Source organism: Tenrec ecaudatus, chromosome 4 (genome assembly GCF_050624435.1).
Source record: "Tenrec ecaudatus isolate mTenEca1 chromosome 4, mTenEca1.hap1, whole genome shotgun sequence".
NCBI classification, from domain to species: domain Eukaryota; kingdom Metazoa; phylum Chordata; class Mammalia; order Afrosoricida; family Tenrecidae; genus Tenrec; species Tenrec ecaudatus.
This window is the reverse complement of record NC_134533.1, coordinates 59,365,751-59,392,778: the sequence shown is the minus strand read 5'-3', so window position 1 is coordinate 59,392,778 and position 27,028 is coordinate 59,365,751. Positions and strand designations below refer to the sequence as shown.

The window sequence follows — 27,028 nt, the reverse complement described above, 5'->3', positions numbered from 1 at the left end:
CACCAGGGCTTTCTTCTGCAGTGCTGCTGGGTAGACTAGAACCTCCAATGTTTGTGTTAGTATTTGTACCACAGACTTCCTGCCATCTCTAGTCACCATTAACCAAAGACACTCATTTCAGGAAGAGGCTATCGGCAAGAGGTGGCAGACTCCAGGATGCAGAAAGTCAGGGGTGGGGGTTTGGGGTGGGGGCCAGGACAGGACACAGAACTTGGATCCAGGTGGATCACATCATGGAAGCAGGGCCTGGGCCTGGAAGCACCAGGATATGGATCTCATGTATCAATAGAGACAGGGAGGCAGGCCTAGCAGGGAGCCAGGGTCCAGCTACTGGTGTCTATGGGGTATCCAAACCAAGCTCTATGGGAGAAGAGAACTGCAGGACAGTGGGAGGAAAAGGCAGAAGGTCAAGTGATGGATTAGCTCAACGAAGTTTGAGGAAAGCTGGGGATAGGGGCCTGTAAGTGCAGGGAACTCATTCCTGCCTGGAAGGGCTCAGCCTTGCTAGGTCATCCACAAGGGGAAACAGAGAACATTTGGCACATTGGTGTGAATGACTGTAGGCACCCTTTCTGGGAAACTGGATGAGAAAAGGGCACTTCCAAGGCACACCCAGACTAGCTGCATGGGCGAGGTTTTACACCCCTTTTTGGTCCCCTGCCTAGCCACCTCATGCTGGAACGCAAACTGCAAAACCACATGTGGTAGCCAGAGGTTGGTTCAGAAACTGGTCCAGTTGAAGATGTCAGAGACACACATGTCATTTCTTCACGACCACCACCACCACTCTAGGTCAGGGGCCTTCAAACTACAGCCTGCAGGCCACATGTGGCCTGTCGAGGACATTTATCCAGCCCGTCGGGTGTTTTTGCCCCATGTTTTTTACTTCAAAATAAGATATGTGCAGTGTGCTTTGGAATTTGTTCATAGTTTTTTGTTGTTTTTTAACTATAGTCCAGCCCTCCAGCGGGTGTGAGGGACAGTGAACTGGCCCCCTGTTTAAAAAGTTTGAGGACCCCTGATAGGTGCTGGTCAAAACAGGGCCTCGGTTTCGGGGTCAAGGCTCATGTGGACAGCGAGAGGTAGCGTGTGTTATTCAGAATGGCCAGGTATTCAAGACTCACATAAGCCATTTCCTTGAGAGACGCTTTCTTGCTCTTAGTCCTGGTGACAAATGACATGGCTGGTTGATGCAACCTCAGGCAGTCAGGGAGAGTGGGGATAGGCTCCAGAACCCTTGCAGCAAACAACACTGAGACACCCAACACAGTGGGTGGGCACCACTGCCAGTCGTGGGGGTGGGTGAGCCTGGTCACACTGCTCAAAGGATGAGGAGAGGAGGGTAGACATGAAGCCTTTGGTTGAGTAGGCTGGGGCAGGCTGGGGCTGGGGGACCACGTGCTTGCCTGGATAAGCACCTTTAAGCTGTTTGAGTCTTGGTTGTAATTCGTTTAGCTATATGCGATTCTTTCAGCTCCATAAAGCACAATGCGGGCCATTTTTTCCCTCTACCTCTTTTCCCCCCAGGTATTCCAGCTGCATGCAAAGCTGCTGGTATTTTTACAGCCTGGGATGAGCATCTCCTGCGTAGGACAGCATCTTTGAAACATGAAACAATGATTAGGCAGGCTCTGGGCCAAGGCCTGATGGGGATTTTGCAGGGAGCGGGAGAGGGGGACCCAGCAGCTGGTGGCAAGCAATTGGGGGTACTCACATTCTCCGTCATCACTACAGTGTGATTGTCTCTACCAACAATTAAAAATAACAGTGATTCATGGTGGCACAGTGACTTGTCAACGGGCTTCTGAAGGAGGCTCCAGGTAGTGATGGGTGTCGGAAGTGGCTTCCCCCACACACCATCTGCTACACACACACCCATCAGCCAGGCGCACACATGCCTGCACACCTGCCCACCATTGCGCAAACACATGCACACACATAAGTTCACATCCCTCCACAAATGCGTGCACATATAGATACATGCATATACGTATGCACACATATGTATATGCATGCACACACAGAGACACACCTGCACACGTGTGCATGTGCGCTTTCACACACATACACATCTGCAAGCACATGTCATGCAGATGCAGAGACAGCCCAGCTACTCTCTTCTCTCAGAGGAAACCGGAAGCCGCCTCCTGCTCAAAAGGTGAACTAAATAGAGCCAGGCCGTCAGTGCCCCCGTGACCCCTCCACAGACAGGAAGCCTGGAAGCCCTTGGATAGCACGTCTCTCTGAGTGGAGCCCAGGCAAAGTCCCAGTGGGGAGACAGACAAACTTCCCGTAACATCTGTCTTAGTGTCCTGCCTCAGTGGCCGGAGGAGTCCCGGCGCCACGGTGGGGTAAGCAGTGGACTGCGGCGGCCCCGTGGGGAACGATGAGGCTGAAGTCGTCAAAGGCAGGGAATGGTCTCAGAGCCTAAACTGTGAACACCCGCTGTGCAGAAGGCTTCACGAATCCATTCACCAGGTCCACACGTGGATTAAGCCTCTGGTGACTCCTCTGACCAGAGACCAGGGACGCGAACAGCCTTGCCGTGGGCAGAGTGCAGCGTTTTGTGTTGTTCTCCTGTATTTGGATTCATATGGTTTTCCACATCTGCAATCCTGATGGGGAGCGCTACAGAGGCAGCGACTGCATGGAGCGTTTCTTGGGGTGTTGGTGGGGGAGGTTGGCGGGAGGTGGGGAGCTGATGACATTGGGTACATCAATTGTGGAGATGATTGTACGGCTCTCTACTAGGATGGAACTGTCGGATTGTATGATGTGTGGATTATATGCCAATAAAATTGTTCTAAAAAGAAAAAAATGTACAGGCCACAAAACCCTACTGGGGTGCTGTGAGTTGGAATCCACTCAGTGGCAGGGGTTTGGTGCTCTGAGTTCACTGGTCCTGCTGTGCAGCCTCTCTCTTTCTCTCTCTCTCTAGCGAGAGAAGGGAAGGGAATGAGGAAAAACATGTTCTGGAAGGAGAGAGCCAGGAGGCACCAGCGGCTGGCTTGCTTTGTGGACACGGGCACTGAAACCATCTGGCATCAAATCCCTCCTCTGTGTGACGTTGGGCAGGTTCCCCACCCTCTCTGTGCCTATTTCCGTGTCCTGTGGAAAGGTGTCACTATCATCGTGGCTTATTTATGTAAGGAGCTTCACGTGTCTGACGCATGCTGGGTGCTTCCTTTGGGCCACCAGAGCTGTTGGCTTGGGAGTGCTGGCAGTCACTCAGCCTGGGACTCAACTTGAGATGTGGGGTCAAAGGACCCTCTGGCCAGAGTCAAGCCAGAGTGGGTGGTGGTCAGACCAGGGGCCTGGAAGCCAGTTGATCCAGGACACTGGCTCTCAACACTAGCCAAGGGGCATGTGAAGAAGACTGGCTTTGGTGGGGGTCAGGGACAAAGGCTTGCCAAGTTAGTTGGAGAGGGTCAAATTAGCTCTGGTTTGCGCTCCCCAAGAAGCACCTGGGTGGGCTGGCTTGCAGACATAACCAGGCAGAAAGGAGCCCATATCCACATGTCCCGAAGGCTCCCGGCAGCATGATGAATGGATCAGCCATGGGTTTCATCCCAAAGGAGCTGGGTTTGAATCCCACCTTAGCACTTCCTAAGTATGTGAGCCTTTTTAAAACCCTGATCCTTCAAGGTTGGTTTTTTTTTTCTTTCATATATGAAATAAAAATGGTAGCCATCTAGGGCCTTAATCGTATTCTTTTGTTAACAAAGTTTATTGAGTGATTGCTTTGTGCTAGACACTGGGCTCACTGCTGGGAAATCAAGGGTACTTTCTATAGGGTCATCTCAATGTAATGAGAAAATTGCCAGCTTAATGCCACATGGCCTGGAAATTGTACTCCTATGTATTTGCCTAAATAAGTTACATACTTCTGCTCACTCACCAACCTGCACAGAAATGCATATTGCAGCACTGTGCACAATTGCTGACAATGGGAAGTAATGTGGACACCCTTCAGTGGTCGGTGCATAAACAAGACCTGGTGCATCTATTCTGTGGAGGATCATTAAGCAATCGAAGAGTTATGCTGCCATGAAAACATATGGAGGGACTTTCGATGCATATGGCTAAGTGAAAGAACTCCGTCTGAAAGAGCTGCATTCTGGGATTCTAACTAGATGAACATTCGGAGAGGCTGCACCTATAACTGTGAAAGATGATCAGAGGTTGCTTGAGGTCCCGGGGCACAGAGGCGAGGTGACTGGGTGAAAACTGGCACGGGAAAGGCAGTGTCCTTATAGGACATTGTGCGTGTGCTCATATCCAAAGGCCTGCAACACCACGACTGGACAGGACTGCAAGCCAAGGGCTTTCGTTAATGACGCTGCATCAACACTGGCTCATCCACTGTAGCAACGATTCCACCGTAGTGCAAAATGTTACTCATCGGAGAAACTGCAGGGGCCAGGCTGGGAGGGGTGGGGTCAGGTAGGGACTCTATTTGGGGCACAATTCTTTTGCTCTCCATCCAAACTGCTAACATTTGTATTTCAAATGCTTACTAAAATAATTACCTAGAAGGGTCCCTACACGACCCAAATTGCGCTCGTCTGGTGGCAATAATGGCTGGGATCCACTGCAAACCTGGAGGTTGGTGGTTTGAGCCTACACAGTCGCTCCCTGGAACAAAGACCTGGTGGTTGACTTCTGTAAAAAGGTTCAACCCTAGGATACCCTATGCGGCAGTTCAACTTTATCTCATGGGGTAAAGTTCAACTTGGCCAAAGGCCTGGAGTCCCTGGGAGTGATAACTGGGTTGCCTGGCCGTGAGCCCTCATTTTTATATACAACACAAACAAGTGAGAAGGACGCAGGACTGGCTCAAGCAATCTGTCATGCTGTCTCAACCTGTCCAAGCCCACGACTAGGGCTCTGGGAAGCTTACACCGCTTGTAGGTCCCCAGGCTCTTCCTGAGAGCCAAGCGGCTGTGTGACAGGCTGACCCAATCCAGAGGGATCTGCTGACCATAGACCCCCCTGACACTATGTGTGTGGTGGAGTGGGAGGAGAGCTTTTCTCTGCTGCCGTCCTGAGGACAGCAATGAGAAGACTGGTTCACAGAGAGCCCCACTGCACCGGATGTTCTGGAAAGCTTCCTTACCCTTTGGATGGAAATATTGATCTGAGTGGCTGCAAAAGAAGGAAAACTGAAGTGGACTTGGGTTCTGGACGTCAGACATAAGAAAGGAAAACACCGACAAGGGAGTGTGGTCAGTCCCATGGGGACAGGGCGAACAGAAGACCAGGAGCAAAGGGCGTCCCGTGTCACTGATGGTGAGTCCAGTCTGAGCACAGCGACCCCACAGGGCAAAGCAGGCAGTTCCACGGCATCCCCAAGGCTCTAAGTCTTTACGGGAGCAGAACATGGCTGGTGGTTTGAACCACTGGCCTGGGGGCTAGCTGCCCAACACCTAATCCAGTGCATCACCAGGGCTCCCGAAGAGAGGGCGAGGGAGAGACAAAGGTAAGAACCGGCATTTTAAATGGGGTGGCCGGTGACAGCCCTCAGGAAAATGTGGAATTTGAGCAAAGGCTAGTAGACGTGCAGGAGTTGTACAGAGAGCAGGAGGATCAGCATTCTAGGTAGAAGGAACAGCAAATACAAACGTCGCGAGGCAGAAGGTAGTCAGCGTGGGTCTCTATGGTTTAATCCTGTCAGACTACCAGGGCCCATCCTGAGAAAGTGGAGCTCGTTTAAGAAATTGCTAAGGGAGGGCAGCAAATAGGGACTGGGACCAAGGACTATTTGTGAAGCCTGAGGACTCTGGCTTCTGAAACTCTAGAGAGGCCTGGTTGGAGAAAGTTTGTGATCAGGTGTCCCTTTCCTGTGGCTGTGGAAACAAGCCTGGTCCCAGAGCACAGGTCGGGCAGAGGCGGGCTTGGGGAGCCAAAGCACCAATAACACAGACACTGCAATCACCTCCTGGGGAGGAAGCTTAGCCATGGAGAGACCCTGACCACTCTAGAAGTGAGTTGCCATTGACCTAAAGCATGGTATTTCAGCTCTTTCATGTGCATGGGAACACTGCCCAGGAAGGAAGGCCACGGAAGGACTGCTGCACTTGAAGTGATGTGGGTGAAGGTCACTGACAGCTCGATGGGCTGCCCGAAGACCAAACCGATCTGTCTTGCAACAAGTTCAAGTAGAACGCTCCTTGTAAGCCAGGATGCTGGGATTTCTTCTCATGTACTTTTGGACATATAATCAGAAGGGCCCAGTACCTGGAAAGGGACATCATATTTGACGAGATGGCTTGACACAGTGATGGCAACAAGGGGCTCCCACATAACAACAGTTGTAAGAACTGCGCAGTGTTTCGTTCTGTTGTTCAGAAGGTCACAATGAGCCAGAGCCAACCCGACAGCAGCTAACAGCAACATCAAGTCCACGGCGTGCATGCCAGTGCAAACCGTGCTCCAGAGAGTTGTCAATGGCTGGCTTTTTGGAAGTGGATCTCCAAGCCTTTCTTCCAAAGCTCCCCCAGCCTTTCGGTTGGCAGCCTAGTGGTTAGTCTTCGCATTGCCCAGGGCCTCTAACAGTTCTCTGTGCCTGCTCACCCTTTGAACACCAAAGTCCCTCCCATGGTAGCTTATCTCGTTCAGGCCTCCAAGCTAGCCTGCAGGTAGGAATTATACATTCCACTGTTACAGAAGGGGAAGAAGGCACACAAAGGTGAAGTCCACACAGCTCGGAAGAATCCAGCAAGAGACCAAATTTTAAAAAGCTAATACCAAATCCAGGGCCCTGCCCACTAAAACACGTGGTTTCAGAAAGGAGAGAAACATGCTTTTCACCAGTGGCTGCCTGTAAATCATCATCCTCATCATCATTGTCATCTTTACTGCTGCTGTTGCTATTTTTATTACTGACATTCTATCCTTGGCACCTGCAGCTCCTGTGAAACTGTCTTATCCATTATTGTAGGCTGCCCTTGATTCTGTGAGGTCGGCAGGGTAGGACCTAATGTCCACCAACAAATCAAACAGCCACAAGCAAACATCAACGATTGCCATTGAGTCAATTCTGAGTCACAGGGGTCTTGCAGGCAGAGCAGCACGCCTCTTGGGGTGACCAAGGCTGTAAATCTTCACAAGAGAGGCCAGCCTCATCTTTCTCCTGTGGAGAGGCAGGTGGATTCAAACCGCTTATATTTCTGTGAGCGGGCCAACTTGTCAACCACTACAGTACCAGGGCTCTTTCCTAATTGCGGGTGAGAAAGCCGAAGCCCAAAGTCCCAAAGCCAGGAGGTGCCAGAACTGAGATAGAAGGCTGCGCCCAACTTTCCTGCACCCCCATTTTCTATTTCTCTGCAAAATTAATTAATGGCAGAGGCGAGATCTGATCAGTCCTCCTCCTCGACTTCTGGGCTAGACTGAGTCCTTGATGAATGTTCCTTGAACTAAGTAGGTCTGACTGGCAGTAAGCCGCAGTCCTGTGCTTCGAGTCGGTACCCAGGCGAAGCAGCCCCCAAGGCGCCTACATCTGATCTAGCCATAGCTGCCTCCCTCTGAGTTGGGTGGAGCTGGTCTGAAGGGTCCTTCAGCTGTGGCTTAAGGCCAAAGACGGTTCATGTTCTCTGAGTAATGCTCTCAAGTGTCTCTTGCTGGCTCTTGAAAGCTCAGCTCAGGTTGGCCTCAGAGAGCTCTGTCACTCGCCAGTCTCCCTCTGTCCCCTCTGTCCTTTCTCGCAGGGCCACTTCTCTGACCCAAGGCCCTACCTTCACTGGGTGCAAGGGCTCAAACCTATTGCTCTGTTTGCCTGGACACCTATCCCCACACCCTCCTCATTGCCTTCAATAGTTTCTCCATTCTCCAATCTGCTCTGCCTGGCTGCAGGAAGCCTAGACCCTTTCTTCCCGGCCGTAGCCCTGTTTCTATGATCAGGGCCCTGATTCTTCTCTCCTCAGGGGCCCTGCTTCAAACCTGGGCCTCCCAAGCCTGCCCCTTCCCCCGCCACAACTAAATCCCCAGAAGTGAGGTTTGGGCCCCATATTGCCTAAAGCTACCCAAACCATTCTAATAATATGCTGTCAGCATCTTGAGAATATCTTGTCTTGAAACAACAACAACGAAAACCAGAAAGAGAGAGAAACAAAACAAAACAAGAGACAAAGGAACAACAAAGAGCAGACTAGACTAAAAAACACCAGCGTGCTTTCTGCACGGTACGACTATTGTTTCTAAAAACAGCTTGGTTTCCCTCGCTGCGTGTGGCCGGGTGTAAGTAGATGTGTCATCCGGGATCATAATGAGAATGCATTTCTGCTGTGCAATATGTAAAAATAAAACAAAACAAACACTTCTCCAGTGTCTGCTTTAGCTCCTGATTCTCCTCTACAGCCACATGATCACTGAGAAAAGCATCCCTTTGCTGGCTCTTCATCTTCACCCTCATCCGGCTTCTGCAGCTGCTGCTCCAGCATCCCACATCCTCTTCTCAGAACCCCATCTTTCCACCATCTAGTGGGGCTGGACAGATAGACGACTCTCCTGTTAAGGAATTCTCTGCCCATGGTCAAGTTTCCTGGTGGCCCCTCCTCTGCCGCCCACTGGCTACTTCTCCCTGACTCCCAAATGTCTCACACACATTGTTCTATTGAGGGTCCCCCGTTTTTGGTGTTGTTTTCCCTGGTTCTCTGTCAATACCCTCAACTCCTAGTCAATGGTTCCATTATTCTGTGCATGTGACACCACACCCACATGTCCCCAGTTTCCTTTCTGGAGCTCCCGTGCTGCAGCTAGCTAGCTTGAGGCGGGGGCTAGAGGAGAGAGACACTGCTGAGCGTGTTCAACTCAAGGCACGCATTTTACCGTGAGAGGCAGGGGAGGCGAGCAAGGGCGAGCTTGGCCGCATTTCACAGTGGAAGAAGCTGAGGCTCGGGGGGTGGAGGGACATTTCCGTGGCCACTGACTCTGCCGTGTAGAGAATACCCTGGACCCCACAGCTTCCATCCCGGTGCTCCCCTTCACGCAATTTACAGAAACCCCGTGTGTACAAGTGTCAGCTTCGGCCAGATGAAGTCAAGGCCAAAGGACATCTCCGAGGATGCGCTGAGGACCCCCCGCGGGGATGAAGTGAAGGAAGGGCCTCAAGGGTCCTTCACCCTGGTGCTTCCTTCTCTCCACTCTCGCTTTCTGGGAGGAGCGGCAGCACTGCGGGGCCTGGAGGGTGCCTCTTCCTTGCAGAATGTCCGCCTCCCTCTAGGGTGGCTCTTCATCCTTGTCTCCCAACAGTTTAAGGGCTGTGGTCCAGGCCTCCGGTGCGTGGAGCAGGCAGGCTAATCATGCTGTCCTCCTGTTAGCTTTGGGACAGTGAGGGGCTTTTATGCGTCCACCACGGGAGGTCGTGGCTGGAGAGGAGGGAGTGGGGTCTCTTCTTGTTGCCTTCAAGATACGCAGTCACCTTTCAGCTCATCGATGCTTCAGTGCTGCCTTCCATGATGGCTTCCCCTTCCTCCAGACGGTGGAGCTCCACATACCAGCGCCCTCCAGAAAGCTCTCAACATCTCTATCCCGGCCTCCTTCCCACATTTCCAATGACAAGGTGATAAAACAAAAGAGAACACGTGTTTCTTGTGATGAATTATATTTCAGTGATATGTTTCAGTTTTCATTGATAACAAAACACAAACGACCCATTTGAATTTCTCATGACAGCAGCTCACTCACCGGGGCTTTCCTATCTGCCTCCGAGAGAGCGCTAATAGATGCCCATGGAACCTGCATTATCAGAAGCATATCCATGGAAAGGTACTGTCAACCCAACTGGCGCCAGACTGTCTCTGTACATGCTCTGTTAAGTATGGAGGATGTGCCCGAAATCAGCGGCTAGGACTGTGGACCAAAGGAAAGAAGTCGTGGCCGGTAGAGACTGGGGACAGGGAAATCGCTCCATTGCTGTTGCTGGGTTACACATCTACTGTCATCTCACCACTTCTACCACGGTGACTTTTCCACCACCTTCACCATCAATACCTCCACATCATGACCGGCTAGCAGAAAGAATAGCATCAGAGGCCAAAACAAGCAGCCATCTAGGCGAGGCACCAACCAAGTCCACGTGGAAAAAGCGCACCAGCCTGTGAGCTAAGGATTGTAAATAATAAAATCCCAATATGAAAGGAGGAATGAGTTCAGCGTTTAAATTGTGCACACCTGGCTTGCAGCAGGCTTTGGGTGATAGTGAAAACCTACAATAGATGTGCCAGGACCGCACGTGGATTAAGTCTCCAGGGAATCCCCTCTGAAAATAGTCTAGAGATGTGAACAGCTTTTCTATCAGACTTCGAAAGTCAATTATTGCAGGTGTAGTTGGGTTAAAATATAATACTTTATCATTTGATCTCCCTTTTGACCCATTTTCAAGTTGTTTCAGTTTTTAATATTTTCTGCTCTCTTTTCGATTGAGGTTTCTCTATGTTTTGTCTAGTCATTGTTTATGCTTCCTGTTTGTATTTTATATGATTTTTCTGTGTATGAAGCCCAGGGTAGGTAGATCTGTCGTGATAGTAACAGGAGACGTTATTCCGAAAGCACTTTCCGCCTCGGGGCATGGCAGGGGAGGGTGAGGAGCGATGGGCGGGAGCTATAAGAAGACGATGTTCTGAACTTGAGTGTGGTGACGATTGCACAAATCTCTGCAGATGACTGAATGATTACATTGACGGGTATGTGGCGTACGATGCTAATGAAACTGGTCAGAAATATCTCCACCCTCATCACCACCACTCCTGGGACAACACCCCCCCTGACACTCTTTGAGGGCAGGGGCCAAGCAGCCCCATTTGGGCTGAAATCAAATGACGCATTGTAGAAAGAGTAGTCACTGGAAATACACCCTGTGTTCCTGGTAGGGGGCAGAGGTCAGAGTTCCTTATTTCACCAGATTGTTGTCGAGGTTGGAGGAGACAGTAGCCGGCCAGTAAGAAAAGTCCAGGTTCTTTAAGGAGGCAGAGCGTGCACCTAGAATAAGAAACCTTCCCAGAGAGTTTCCACTGAAATCTCTCCTCTCTCCAGAGAAGGAGAAACCACACAGATCCCCGAGAAAATCCCCCTGAGCAGAAGCTGAGCTCTCGCTGGATGTCCGGCGCGGCGCACAGGGCTCGGCCAGGGAGCGCAGGCACTCACCGTTGCTGCTGTTGTCATCCACCAGGATGATCTCCTTGAGCAGGTGCGAGGGCGTGCGTTCGATGGCGGAGTGGATGGAGCGCAACAGCACGGAGAGCGCCTCGTTGACGAAGATGAACACAATGCTCACCTCCGGCAGACTCTCGGGGAAGGAGAGGTTGCGGCACCTGGAATTTAGATGAGCCAGACTCAGTCCTGTCCGTGACTAGACCAGGCTTCCCCCAGGTACAAGCCCACCCGAGTCTTTACTCCAGCTTTGCTGAGAGTCCAGACTCCACCTTCTTCCCCCGGGCCTCTTCTCAGATACAATCAAGACAGGTGTGGTGCCGGAGGAAGACAGGCCCATGGCCACGAAAACTAATCTGCTCCACCAAAGTCTGAGCCTGTCCAATAACTGTAGCCAAACCTAACCCTGTATGAATGTGTGGTAAGCTGAGGCTGGCTGACCCGAACCCCAGGAAAGATCAGGTGCTAGGAAAGGACGTGACTTTTGGTTGAAGGTCAAAAAAATTCCAGAAGTCCTCAAGTAGGTGGATTGACAGAGCAGCTGTAAGCATGGGCTGAAATGCAGTACAGGACACAACAATGTTATATTCTGTCATATACACAAAATTGCCATGAGTCAGTGCTCGCTCAATAGCAAGCGAAAATGGAAAACGGAGCCCTGAGCACCAGGAACAGTGCCCGGCACCTACAGGAGCTCACTAATTATTTCCTGAGAGAATAATCAACATTCCCGAACCAGATAAGATGGAATTCAACCAAAGGGACTCTTAGAATTTCCACAGTGGACACTAACGACTAGCTGAGGGCACTCGCCCTTAGATGAGCCGCCAAAGGAGACACGCCTGCCTCCGCCTGCACCCTAGAACACCTGCTGCCCGTGCCCTCGCCACAAGGCTCCGGCCTCCAGAACCAGGCTGACGCAAGCATCCGAGTCTCAACAGAATTGCCCGGTGGAAGGACCTTGGCAGCCCGAAAGTCGAGTCTCAGATGACAGGTGAGAACATGAGGACTCATAAAGATTGAGTCCCCACCTTCAGCTGCACTGTGTGTCAGCAGCCAAGCTAGAATCTACCCTCTGGTTGCCTGACATCTATGCCTGGGCCTTTTCCTGAAGAAGACATGACCATGGGAGAGGTGATCCCAACTGCCCCATTCTCCTCTCAAAACCAAACCGAATTCACTCCCATTGAGTCGGTGCTGAGCCATAGAGACCCAGTAAGACAGGGCAGAACTGCCCCCATAGGTTTCTAAGACTGACCCGTGGCAAGGAGGGAAAGCCAGGAACAACGTGGAGATCACTTGTCTAAAGGGCAAGGGAGGTGGAATTAGAGAAGGCAATGTTCCTTATCACCTGCCAGTGCCCATGTGGAAAGGAACATGACCCTGGAAGACACCAGGTAATACGAAGTGCCATGACTGCCGGGGGCAGGCCCCAGGTCTGCCCCTGTAGGCAGAGCCATGGTGGGCAGAAACCCACTCCCGTGTGGCACCTTCCCCTGGCCACACCTTGATGCTGTTCCAGAACATACCACGCCCTCATCTGCAGCACAGCTGGAAGACAAGCTAGAGCAACAGTTACGGGGCCAAACCAGGCCCTGTCCCAGGCTGCAGAGGAGGCGGGCCACCCTCACTGCCTGCCATCGAAGGCCCCAGGGCTCAGGGCTGGGGACCATTGTTCCACTGTTGGGGAGTGAGAGGCGCAGCCAGGTTAGAAACACAATCAGGAGCACACTAGCTCCTCGGCAGTTAGGGTGTGCAGTACAGGAATGGCCTGCTCCTCCCTAATGAGGAAGGCTGCAGGAGAACCAGCACCGAGCAATTTGAAGAAATCACCGTGGGGCCCGGCTTGCTTAAGAGCATGAGATTAATAAACTAAAGTCACCGTCTCTATGGTTACCAGAAATTTACAGAAACTTCTCCCATTCTATTTCCAGATCTCCTTTTCTTTCACCGAAGGGGGGAGGGGAGGGGGGAGAAAGGAAAGAGTCGAGGCTGTTTCCAAATCCGCGTCAGGTTTTAAAATTTTAATAACCCCATCAAGTGTAACAGATCGAAGCACAGTTCACGCGCTCTCGCATTTGTTCATGAAACGGGTATTTATGGGCTGTTTCCACACAGCAGGGGCCGCTCTAGGTGCTGAGGGTCCAGCGGGAAGCAGGTCCACTTTGCTAGTGGGTCAGGTCACCATCGACTAAGTGCACAGAGCCGCGCGAGTGTGAGAGGGCTCGCCAGCAGACTCGGGGCAGGCCTCTTGGAGGAGGACCGCTCTAACCGAAGTCTAGATGACTCGCAAAAGCGGGCACCGCGAGGCAGTGGGGTGGCGCACCGCACCAATAGGGGAAAGGAGAGGAAGGAAGGACTTGGCTCTGTCAGCTGCACTGAAAGGAGGCAGGAGATGGGTAGAGGGGACGGAATTTCAAGAAGTTGGTATATCATCTTGAAGTTCATGGGACACTTTCCAAGTTTTGTTGTTGTTAAGGATGTCATTTTTATAGCAACAATGATATGATTTATGGTCAACCATCAAATCATTCCTTCTGACGGGCACTCAGGCAGCTATCGAGACCACCGACTGGGTTTTCCTTGTTGTTGAGTGTCATTGAGTCCATTTCAATTCTTCACAATCCCATGGGATGAAGTAGAATTGCCTCAAAAAGCGCCCTAGGCTATAATCTTAGGGAAGCAGATTGCCAAGCCTGGCACCCCTGGAGCTTCTGGGTGGGTTTGAACTGCCAACCTTTCTGTTGGCAGCCTAACACTTAATCATTTGTACCGACAGGGCTCATTCCCACTGCGGTTGTCATAGAATCAATGCTGATTTATAGCCATCCTGGAAAAGAGTTTCCAAGGTGATAGTTCTTTATGGGACCAGATTGCTTCATCTCTCCTGGGCCGGTGGTTTCGAACCACTGACCTTGCAGGTAGCATTCCAAGGATTACTCAGTAGGAACATCAGGGCTCCTTAAATGACCAAGGTAAGCATGGAACACCCAACCTCTTTGCTCCTTGCTTTCATAAGTAACATCCTATGCGGTCAAACTCACACCAGGCGATGTTTACTTTTTTTCAAAAAGTATGATGAGCATCTTCAATCAAGGTCAACAAACTCATGTGTGTTCACCATCCTCCCCACAGGGAGCTCTGCCAGCACTGGAGATGGTGTCCTTTGTCTTGGGCTCATTGTCATCCTTCCCAGGGGTGGCCTCAGTGTTCTTGGGCCTGCAGATTGTGCCCAACTGTGTGAAGGGTTAATTGTTGTTATAGTTACATCATGTGGTGTCAATTTGAGAGGATTAAGTGTGAAGGGGTGGAGTCTATTTGTCAATTAGATGAGAGCCAATGAGGCCACTGTGTGGGCAAGAGCTTCTCCTGAGAGTTCTGGGAAATAATGTATTCCTTCTTGGAGGCAGGGGAATCTCTACTGACACGACAACTGGCACCACGCCGATAAACTCCGTGCCCTGGGAACTACAGAAAGCCACATGGAGACCCCTGCCAGCGCTGAGATGCTTACAAAGCCACTAGCTCCAAAGATTTTCTACCCACTGACCTGTGTTGTCCTGTATTCAGTGTCATTGCATGTGTTTCATGAGTCTGAAGAAGACTTTATAAATTGGTATCGGATATATGGGCTAATATCAGACTTATGGGCTTGGACTGAACTGGGTTGGGATATTTCCTTAAAGTAAAACTCGCTCTTATACACATATGAGTTTCTATGGATTTGTTTCCCTAGTCAACCCAGACTAACAACTCTTTTCTCCCTTTATCATTCTGAATATGACCACGGGGTTGACCCTGGCTGTTGCTGGGCGCCATCCAGTTGCCCTCTGTGACCACAGCAGAATGGCCCCACTGGGGTTTCTAGGCTGTCATCTTCCCAGCAGCAGACTGCAGGTTTTTCTCCCAAAGAGCTGCTGGAGGGGTTTGACACCCCCCCCCCACCTGACACGGAGCAGCCAGGTATGTCAGCAGTGTACCGTGAGGGCACCTTGCCCCTTGCCTCTGAGCCCTGGGTCAGTCTCTTTCCCTAAGGGCCCTGCCCAGTCCTGATGGCTTGCCTTTCACCCACCAGCACTAAACTATTAAGTTTGTATTACTCCCTGAGGTAGTTAGTTTATTGCACCAACCTGGCCGATAAATACATGTGGGATTAATTGAAGGGCGGAGAGATAAATGGCTCAATGAGCCTCGCCTTTTGAATTCTTGGGTCTCTTGCTTTCTGATGGTTGGACCAGGGTGAAGCTGCTTTGGCCAGTTCGCTGCTTTAGTTCGCAGGGCTCACTTCCTACAGGACGTCCCTGAGGAGGAGCCACATGACCCTGCCCCGATGCAGCCCTGGGTGCTGGAGCAGCCCTGTGGAGATCTCTGCCAGCATTGGGATGCTTACACACTCACTGATTAGGCTTTCCTCCTGCAGTCAGCATCGTAGTGTGTTTTGTGATATGGAGGAGGACTTTGTGGATTGGTGTTGAACATATGGGTAAATGGGTTAATATTAGACTTGTGGGCTTGGGCAGCACTGGGTTGGGATGTTTTCTTGATGTGCACTTAACCTTTATATAAAACTCTCTTTTATACATGAGTTTCTATGGATTTGTTTCTCTAAAGTACCCAGACTAACACACTCCCTAAACTGTTTAATACAATTTTCATACATGAGTACAAGGCGCTCTTATAAAAAAATTATACAAGACATGTTTAAGCACAGGGTTTTTTATTTATTTTTGTTTGTTTTTAATATAAAAACGCTTCTGAACCAAATAGAAAAGCGATTTGTAATGTTTATGTCTGTCTCCCTCGATGATGATGAAAGCTCCCGATGGCAGGGACTTTGTCTGGCTGTTGGGCTGGAGTAGGATACATAGGAGGAGGATACATAGGAGGCGCTCGATAAATCTTTTAGGAAGTCAAGAAGGTTGGCAGTGCTGTTTATCTAATGCACGGCCCAACTCGCATATGCGGACCATGGATCTCAGATTGTTTCATTTCCTCAAAATCCTCCTCCATCTGAAGGAGGCTCATCCTCTTCGGTCCTCTCTCTTCCCCAAACATGTGACCCTGAGTCCCCCACACAGTTTCCTGAAGCTCCCCATCTCCATAGGCCAGCCAGTAAGCCATCCCTCCAGGTCAAACGTCCCGACCTCCTTACGCTCCCCTCTCCTTCCTCTTTCCTCCCGGGAGCCACGTGGGTCCCTCTGTGCAACAACCACACGGCGGCCGCAGGTCTTGCTTTGCATCACAGGGCATCCCTTCGCCACGGTCCCTTCTCCCACACTGGATGCGGGTGAGCAGGAGACCACGAGGCACGAGGCAGGATCGCTTCTAGGGAAAGAGCTTGGGAAGGGAGGTGGCGCTGCCAGGTGCCGGTCCCAGAGCTGCTTCCCTTGCCGTGTGACTTCCCATGGCCTTGGCCATAGACCAGAAGTGTTAGAAGACGTGATCATGTAGGTTTTGCCTCTCTAGACATTTCTGGATCTTCTGTCTCACACGTGGTGAAGAGAAGACTTCTTGTTAACGAGTCTGCCAACCTGCACTTACTCAAAATCAGCACGTTGTTGCCACCGACTGCCACAGGAAACAGCCTCTCCTCACCAACTCAACGAGAGAGGTTGGCCACGGTTTGCTCAGGAATGTCCTAAATTTGCCACGGGTAGCCGCACATGCAGGGGGCCTCTCAGACCTAAGCAGTTTGGGACAGGTGGCCAGCCTACGACCAGACCACAAGCTTCTTGAGGGCAGGGACTGATCTTGTTCCCTGCTACCGACCCACGGTCCTGCAGAGCGCCTGGCCGTTTGTGAGAAATCAATGGACATACACCTTTCAACCCTCCCTAACCTGCACACAGGACCAGGCGGGGTTTCATTCCCTTGTGCACAGGGATCGCTATGAGTGGGAACCAGCTGGAGGGCACCTTACAACAATGACAACATGCGCGCACACAGGTGTCATCACTGTGTGGCTATTCATGTTAACAGTGAAACAGTGTCTCCACTGCCGAGAGCAGAAGGCACGGAGACAGGGAAAGAAAAGACACCAAGGCGCCTTGTCCACGTACCTACTGGTCAGTCACCATCCTCCCTGTCAGACCCAGAGCCTGCAGAAGGCCGGCCTGCGGCCTTCCCAAGGACCACCTCCGAGAGATGCCACAGAGGAGACCTTCTGCGAACTCCTGCCCAATCACCGCGGTTCCATCGTTCATCCACGTTGCCCCGCAGCCCAGCACGGGCCACGGGGGCGGGGGCCTTCCCTGTTGTGTTTGCCCTGCGCAGACATTCTGCACGACCGCTCGATCCTTTGGGATGCTGGCCACCCACGCATTCCAATTCCCTCCTCGCCTACCATTGAAGCGCTGCCCACGCCCTCACAGACCGGCCTTCCTCCCCAGCGCTGGGGGTGAACTTCTGGACTCCTGCCGCCCTTCTTGTTAGCCCGGAGAAGACGCCGAAGCCTGAAGAACAGCACAAAGGTGACTTACGTGCTGCCTTCAAGTCAGTCTGAGTCACGGCAGCCTGCGTACAATGGAATAAAGCATCGCGTGGTTCTGCGAGTGTCCCCGGATAGATTTCTGATTGGATTGTTGCGATCTGTAGGATTTCACTGGCTGAGTTTGGGAAGCGCACCCCCAGGCCCCTCTCCCTGCTCTGTCTCAGCCTGGAAGTTCTGCTGGCACCTGCGCAGTATGACAGCAACAGACGGGGATCTATGGATAGACAGGTAGCTGCACTCAAGAATAGAGGCTGGAGCTCCCACACGGAAGGCGAGAAACCCCCACTGGGAGCCCCACGGTGCCTGTGTGTGTAATTTGCCCATCGACGTGGAAGCATCCACTCCACAAGGCTGCCTCCTTCCTCAATACGAGGAGAGGCACATTCTCGTGTCAAATGAAGCCATTGAAGCTCCTGTCTTACTTTTATTCTTGTTCAAAATTGAGCCATTTTCTACTAGAGCTTAAAAAAACAACAGCAAGGCGTTCCTGAGAAGGGAGGAATATGACTGAGTAATAAGCCAGGATTGACGGCCACGGTAAAACCCACTAGATCGATCCCCGCACACGCAAGGAGCTGTGAGGAGAGCGAGCAGGCACGTGGGGAGCCTCTCAGCCAAGTTCCCCGAGATGATGTTGAGTTGTTCATGAGTCAGCTTGAAACCTGAGCTTCCGTGCCTGGACCTGTGAGCAGGGAGGAATCGAATTGAGGAGGTCTCTCTGCTGCCCACAGGCTTCCAGCCACCAGGTAGCCAACCTCCCCTGATGCACCAGGTACCTCCACCTTCTCTCCTGCCACTGGCCTCAGCAGATGCTGCTCATCAGACCCTGCTCTACAAGGGCAGACGCTTCACCGGAAGCTTGGTACAAAGGAGAAGCGGGGATAAACCATGTTCCAGAAGACATTCATCAGGAACAGGCTCCCCAGTTACACCTTGGGAACAGGATCCAACTACCGCAGTGCTCTGGGTGTGGAAAGGAGGGGCCCACCAAACAAATTAGTGATTGTGATCATTAGAGCTGGTGTCAGCTTGACGGGGCCAGGATTCTAACACAACGCAGTCCACTCTGATGGGATCCTCTCTGAATAGCCAGCGGGTGTTGTGGTTTCTTGTGGGGGTTGAGTCCATTTCAGCTCACAGTGACCCAGTGCACAACAGAACAGAGCACTGCCTGCCCCCGCCTCAGCCTCACCGAGCCGTGCTGTTTGAGCCCATGGGTTGTTGCCGCCGTCTGTCCGTCCATCTCATAGGGACCCTTGTTCTTCTCTGCTGTCCCTCCATGTCCCAAGCATGAGGTCCTTCTCCAGGAGCTCCTTGTCTCTCATGACAACATGCCCAAAGTCCGTGAGACCAGGTCTCACCATCCTTGTTTCTAAGGAGCCCTCTGACTGAATTTCTTCAAGACAGATGTGTTTGTTCTTTCAGCAGTCCATGTTACTTGCTGTATTCTTCATGGGCACCGCAATCCCAATGCATCCATGCCTCTTCATCGTTCCTGTCCAACGCTGCACTTTCGCACGCAGATGAGACCGTTGGCTTGGGTCAGGTGTACCCTAGTTCTCAAAGTAACTCCTTACTTCTCCACACCTGAAAGAGAGATTTTGCTGTAGAGCTACCCAATGCAATGCTTCATTTGATCTCTTGACTGCTGCTTCCGTCAGCATTGATTGAAGATCCAAGCAAGATGGAATCCTTGACAAATTCAATCTCTTCTCTGTCTATCTAGACCTTACCAATTGGTCCAGTTGTGAGCACCTGGTCTTCTTTACATTGAGTGGGGATGCGTGCGTACGGAAGACTGCCATCTCCATCAGCAAGTGCTTCAAGTCCTCCTCACTTTCAGCCAGCAAGGTTGCGTCATCTGCACACTGCAGGTTGTTAATAACCTTTCCCCTAGTCCTGATGCCACGTTCTTCTTCATAGAATCCACCTTCTCTGATGATCTGCTCCACATGTACTCTGACTAGATATGGTGAGAGGACACAATCCTGACACACACCCTTAAACCATGCAGCATTCTCTTGTTCTGTTTGCACAACTGCCTCTAGAGAGCCCAGCCTAACACAGTAACACTCTCAGTAAAAAGCTTTCCTGATAGACGGAGTAGCTCCAGAAGCCACAGTTCACGCGTGCCATTTGTCACGTGGAGCACAAACTCTGGGAGCCAGCCTGGCCCCAGCTTCGACACTGTCCTCCTGTCCCTTGCAGCCACCCATTTCCTCACAGCAGCCTCGGAACCCACCACACCCACTCGATCCTCTTCTGGCTTCACTTGAGTAGATTCCTGGCTTCTCCCGGAGCTGCCTAGCTTAGGTAGACACTCGTTCCTGCCAGCTTCCCATCTGCTGGCAGCGAGGAGCAATGTTGCCGTTCCTGGGAGGCATGCAGACTGTAGAGGTCTTCATTCTCGCTGCTGGTGTCTCTATCTCCCTGCCCTCTGGAGCCAAGACTCTCCTGGGCGCTTGCCACCCCACTACCCAGTAGCCGGGAAGCCATGGAGAAGGTCCACACACCGTCATAATAGTAGTTCCCATTTACTGAGAGCATGCGATGCGCCGTAAACCATTGCAACAAAATGTACAAACACCGTGACTGCGTAGTTTGGCATTTCATTTCTCCCCACACGCATGTACAGTGAACATTACTGTGCCCCTTTCACAAGTGAGGGAAATAGGGATAAAGCAGTCCGCCATCTTACCAGGGCTTCAATCTGGGTTCATTGGATCCCAAAGCCCTGAGCATAAACCCCTGCTAAACGGAGGTCTCACCTACCCTCCCATCCTACCCAGAGATCCACCTGGGGAGATAGTGTGGTGTTTTCCCCAGAAACTAAGAGGCTTGAGGGAGGGATTCAATGAAAGAGACACTTCCTGACCGCCAATTCTGCATGAACAACGGAGAAGATGCAGTCAGTTTGTTAGGATAACATGAACCAATCAGAAAAAATATGTACATATTAGGAACAAAATGTCAGCCTGTCTTCTCCACACATTGATCCCTTTGAGCTCAACCATCCATGTGGCTTCCTTGATTAAGGGGCTTTGAAAAGTCTGGGTGGGGGGAATGGAATGGAAAGATCATGGGACTTTTCCATGAAGCTTTTGAAAGTCCTTCATATAAAGGTTGCTGTGTTTTCTGCCACAGGGCCACACAATTTGATCTGTAACTGATGGGGCCAGTGCTGCCCGAGCTTCAAACTGTGATCCATGAGTTGGCTATTGGGCTGTATGGTGGCTGATACAGGAGCTCGACCCGGCTGGAGCTTGCAATGTTGATCATCAGTCTTGTAAGCCCTTTCTCCTGGGAAGCTGGGATGTGACATGCTCCAAGAAGGAGGGGAGCAGGTAGTAGAGGTGGCGGGGGAGCAGCAGGGCTTTGCCGGTGAGAGAACTGCAGAGACGGGCAGCTACCATCAGAGATGCCGTGGATGGTTCTCCGGGACACGCTGCAGCACGCTGCCCTCCTCCAAGGGCTGCCGGCAGAGGAATCTCTCTCCTGTGCCTCCCTACACGCATCAGCTGCAATGAGCCCCGACCACGTGTGCTCATCTGAGCATGTTCAGTTCTTCACTCCCTGAGAGCGCGCGCACACACACACAAACACACACACACACGAGCACAGAAGGCCTCGCCCCACCTCCCAAGCTGGAATCAGATCTCCTGGGAGACTCTCATGGAGTCCTCCAAGACAGCCTTTAAGACACTACCATCTTGCTTCCGTGCCACTTAGCTGACACTGCAGAGTGGTTTTGTGCATGGTTATTCAATACATGTTAGGGTCCACTCTAGACCGCACGCTGTATGAAGTCAGGGCCACTTCTACTTCACTCACCCAGTGCCTACCACTGCGCCCAGCCCAGAGTTGAAACTCGGAAATGATTGAATTCATGAACTAATGCAAATATATTTGAACACATGAGCAGCAGAGTGCATACAGGCCCATGAATGCTCAGTGTGGACATTCCACCACAATCTCATAGCAATAAAATCAGTGGGTTCAGACATTCCCTATGCACCTGAGCAGAACAATACAACCAGATTATCCAATAAGCCAGAGGAGGGGGATTCTGAAGCCGTAGCTGCAGGGACCCCGCAAGATACTACATCAATTTAGAGAAAGGAATCACTATATCAAATGCAGCTCTCAAGTAGGGCAAAAAGGAAAAGCATCCTTTCAAATGGAAACAACTGGTAGGAAGTGGACCCTTTTGTTCCTAAAGCATCTTATTAGAAATCCAGGGGAAATGGGCTCCCTGGAGTTAAAGGGACAGCTGCTCAGGGACCCAGAGTTGGCTGCCGACCTGATGGAGAAGCCACATCAGGGATTGGAGGGGTTGTGTGTGAGTGGGCCAGGTCTCTTGCAACAAGAGCTGAGGAATGTGTGGCAGGGAGATGTGCAATAAGGAAAACAGCCAACTTTGCCTTCCAGCAGAGCCTGGCTCAGGGCTCAGGATGGAGAAACAGCGTTCCTGTGGTGTCAGGTATCTGCTGATCTCCCTGAGCCCGGATCCTCCCTGAGCCCGGATCTGGCCTGCAGCACCCACCAGGGAGTTAATTTCCTGTAAATCACCCAGCTTATCATTGGGATACTTGACTTTGGAACTTAAAGAATTGGGTTCTAATTGTTGCTCTCTAACATAAGAAGAAATCGCACCTGCTTTTGACAATACTCTATTTGCTGGGGTGTTCACCTCTAAATGCGCTCTATGTTTTCTATACCCTTAGGATTCAACTCTGAGTAGCAGAGAAGAACAAAACAGTACCTCCTTCTTCTAAGTCAATATCCCTATATTAATACAGCCCAAGATTTCAGTAGCTTTAAGAGCAACACATCTGATTGTTGGCCTATAAGGAATTTAGCATTATCTAAGAACCAGAAGTATTTTCTCAAAATGCTTTAGTTGGGGTACATCTTCCCCAACTGTGTGGGTTGTTAGCATTTTCAAAGCAGTTAAAACACTCACAGAATACTCCCAACAAGCAGCAAAAACAAACTCCCTGCCACTGAGTCAATTCTGAGTCATAGCTGCCCCTCTACCCTAGCCCACTGATGAACCTGCGGGCCAGCCCATCCTCACCCCTAGAAGGGAGGGACCAGGACTTCATTGGGCAGTGCAGAGAAAGGCACGGCTGTATCGACAAAGCTCAGGAACCACTGAAGATGCATAAGCAAAGGGCAGGAAGCAGCACCTGCCAGAGGCTCTGCCCTGAGCTGCTGTGACGGCCCTAGTGTGGTCAAGGCAATGTGAGAGTCCTGAAGCCCAGCTGGGGGCCCTCCTTCTCCTATTAAGGCCCACCGAGCAGGCGAGAACAAGGCCCCTCAGACCTTTCCAGGGCTGCTTGGCAAGAACAAGTGTGGCTTGCAGAAACGAATGGGCATGAGTCCGTGGGGCAGTGAGCCCCCGAGAGAGCACCCAGGGCACTGTCCAGGCTGACTGGCCTGGTGGGGTGGAAGTCCACCTGTGACTTTCCACCCTCCATCTGGGCATTCCACCTTATGCCTCCCCGGCTCTCCCTCCCCACCGGCACACAGCCCTTCTTCTCAGGGACTTCCTGCAGATGATGTCTCCTCCATCTTCCCTGGCCTCTCTCAGGTACAGGACTTCCCGGACCTCGAGTCTGGAAGACCCAGTTTCCAGGTCGCTTTCCTCCATCCTACTGGGTCACTCTGAGTCAGCAAGGACTTCATGGCAACAACGAGCTGGGGTTGGTTCTGCTGGCTGGCCCGTCCCTGCCATGCCCCAATAAGAAGGACATTGTGACTTTGGATGTTGTATAAGTCCAGCATGCAAAAAAATCAGGCTGCAACTGGTACCGCCCACACCTTTCCGAAGCTTCCTTATCAGTTTCCCTTTAATTTTGAACCAACACAGACCCGTGTTTGGTGCCAGGTCTGGCTGACCAGATTGGGGCTCCTGGGATGGTCCTGATTAAGGCTATGATGGCCGAGGGTCGGCCAAAATGTCCACACGGTGTGCTTCCTCGCTTTTACCAGGCATGGCCCCAGTGCCATCTAATTCGTGGGGCTTCTCTGACCCTGTTAATGTTTGGGACCACCCCACCCCACAGGCACCCCGAGCTCCTTCTCCTACTTCAGATTTCTCTATTATCCTTACATCAGATTTTTCCCCTTTTTGCTTTTCTATTCAGTCTTCTTTTTTATTTAAATCATTTTATTGGGAGCTCATAAAGCTCTTATCACAATCCATACATACACACATCGTGTCAAGCACATTTGTACATTTGTTGCCATCATCATTTTCGAAACATTTTTTTCTACTTGAGTCCTTGGTATCAGCTGATTTTTCCTGCTCCCCTACCCTCCCTCCCATATGAACCCTTAATAATTTATAAATTACTATTATTTTTGTCATGCCTTACACTAACTGATGTCTCCCTTTACCCACTTTTCTGTTGTCTGCCCCCCCCCCCGCCAGTGAGGGGGTTATATCTAGATCATTGTGGTCAGTCCTCCTTTTCCCCCAACCTTCCCCTTGCCCTCCTGGTATTGCTACTGTCATTATTGGTCCTGAGGAGTTGTTTGTCTGTCCTGGATTCCCTGCATTTTGAGCTCTTACTTGTACCAGTGTAAGGCAGAATTGGGATCATGATAGTTTGGGGGGGCTGGTGGGGGTAGGGATCATTTAAGAACTAGAGGAAAGTTGTATGTTTCATCAGTGCTATACTTCACCCTGACTGGCTTGTCTCTTCCTTGAGACCCTCTGTAAGAGGATGTCCAACTGTCTACAGATGGGCTTTGGTCTCCACTCCACATTCCCCTTCATTCACAATGATATAATTTTTTTGTTCTGGGTCTTTGATGCCTGATATGTGATCCCATCGATACCTCATGATCACACAGACTGGTGTGCTTCTTACATGTGGATTTTGTTGCTTCTCTGCTAGATGGCCACTTGTTTATCTTCAAGCCTTTAAGACCCCAAATGCTATATCTTTTGATAGCCAGGCACCATCAGCTTTCTTCACCACATTTGCTTATGCACCCATTTTGTCTTTAGCGATCCTGTGGGAAAGGTGAGCATCACAGAAATGCATAGGATTTTAAACATTAATGTCAGCATTTCAAACGCACCAGATGCTCTTCGGAAGAAAGATGGAACTTTCTGCTCCTGCAATGATGTACAGCCTTAGAGTCTGAATCGATTCATTGGCAGTGGGGTTGAGTTTTGCATGCCTTACCACCATCTAACAGGCTACATATTGATTTTGTTTGTTTTATTTATTATTTGTCGCTCCCACCGAGCTGGAGAGTAGGAACTTTTACCTGCTTTGTTTACTGCTCTGTCTCCATGCCTAGATGATGCTGGCTTAAAAATCAAACCACAAAACTACTGCCATCAAGTTGGTTCTGGTGCCTAGATACCTTAGATAGGGTTTCCAAGGCTGGAAACATTTATATGAGCAGCTACCATCATCTTTCACTCTCAAAGTGGCTGGTGGATTCAAACCACTTTTCTCGAGATTAACAATGCAGTACCACTAGGGCCCCACCTGGCTCACCATCAAGCCATTGCTGACTCCTAGTGACCCACTGTGGGTTTCCCAGCCTGTAACTGTTTATGGGAGTTGAAAGCTTAGTCTCTCTCGCAAGGAGCTGCTGCTGGTGGTTTCGAACTGCTGACCATGCAAATCACAGCCCAACACATAACCACTAGTCCACCAGGGCCCCTTCCTGGCTCAGAAGACATCCATTAAATAAACATATCCTTTTCCCTGGTAGATCCTCTACTGCACTCTCATCCCTAGGGTCAGGTTCTCCCTGGGCCAAGAACGACCTCATCAATGGTATAGCATGCAGATGTGCAATAAATGTCTATGAACTAAAGCTTCCTCCCAAATCAGCAAACCAAATGCTCCCCGAACACCCCAGACACAAGCTCACTTTGCGGTTTGCTTCTTTAAGGACATTTTTAAATAGAGAGAGGGGAAAGGAAGTGTGTGTGTGTGTGTGTGTGTGTGTGTGTGTGTGTGTGAGGGGTGCTCACAAAAGTTAATGAGATTTTTTTTCCCGGCAGTGGAACGTGCTCATATTTTTAATAATTAAAAGTAATAAAAATTCTAACTGAACCTTAAAGGAACATCCTCCTGTAGCAAAGAGAAAAGTCATGACGGACTTCTCTGCCAAGCAGAATGACTTGTTAGTCCTGGAAGATGGATGGGCTTTAAAAAAACTAATTTACAGGAAAAAATAATGGTTCATAAAAATACACCTAATTGGGTTAAAATGACATATTAATAGGAATGCCAGATGAGTCCACGGTCTTTAAGAAGTAAATTGGGTTATTAATCCTCCAGAACTCTGGTGGAAGAAAGGGAGGAAGAAAGCAGTGCTCCCCGTGCTTAACAGATAGAGAAACTGAGGCTGGAGAGAAGAGCAATTAGTCCCAGGCAGGCCGCGGAAATGGACCCTAGCAGGAAGGAACCCAGAAGTCCAGACGCCCAGTCCTGACTCTGCCCCCAGCACTGCGGGACCCCAGCCCACCCTCCACAGGTTGTCAGCCAAGGGCCCAAGCACTGACTCTGCTCACCCACTGGGTCTGAGGTCTGGCAGGGGCCGGTCAAGGGGCAGGCGGTCGCTGAGGTAGGCATTGTAGCCGTAGTACTGGAACTGCTTCAGCGCCACACGCCGGCCTTCGGGGCTGAGCTCCTGGCCCCAGTGTGCGAACAGCGAGGAGTCCGTGAAGGGCTCGGTCTCTGCCTCCTCGGGCTTTGCAGGAGCCTCTGTGGAAAGAAGGAAGAAGGAGGCCGAGGATCAGAGTTGACCTCTGCATGAGCCAGGAGAACCCCTTTCCTTTCTTCACCAACTGCCTTTTGGCAGAAGACTCTTAGCATCCTCCCTGAGGATTGGTGCTGAAAATCGCACGCTTCCCAAGAATCCGTCCATCCATGTATCCATCCGTCCCACGGCCACAATGCACAAGGGATCTAGAAATATACCCTGCAGGGCCTACCCAGAAGCTGACCGATGTGATGCTTGAGTCTCCCAAGAGATCAAATGAAAATCCCCTAATATTCCAGCTGGCCACCATGTCAAGGAAATTGTCTTCAGACCAGGGATACTATCTCCGGGCCCTTGGACGTCTTCTGCTCTGTCTTGAGCTTATATCCCCATGCCTTACTAGGCCTGGACCTGCTCCATATCCAACATTACTGACTGGAGATTGACACCTCTGTCCAGTGTCAGCCAGCTCACCCCTCCACCCCCCCGCCCCATGCCCCTGATCTAACTTGCTGGCCCCATGCAGTGACAGGGTGGGAGGCAGGCTAGGAGAAGCCCCAGCTCCCAGGCTGCCTCCTGTAACATACAGGCTCTGCTCAACACAAGAGGGAATCTGAGACACAGTGAGGTGACAGTCACACCATCCCAGCC

At 51.0% G+C, this 27,028-nt stretch overlaps 1 protein-coding gene across 2 annotated transcripts in view; it reads right to left on the bottom strand.

The window, feature by feature from the left end:
• The window catches only part of GALNT18 (polypeptide N-acetylgalactosaminyltransferase 18), a 373,528-nt gene that overhangs the window by 171,168 nt on the left and 175,332 nt on the right, over positions 1-27,028 (bottom strand). For both annotated transcript variants that reach the window (XM_075548442.1, XM_075548443.1), the window contains exons 2-3: positions 26,187-26,379; positions 11,143-11,309 (exon numbers count right to left, since the gene is read on the bottom strand). In XM_075548442.1, coding sequence (XP_075404557.1) covers positions 11,143-11,309; positions 26,187-26,379 — 360 coding nt within the window. The remainder of the gene's footprint in view (positions 1-11,142; positions 11,310-26,186; positions 26,380-27,028) is intronic.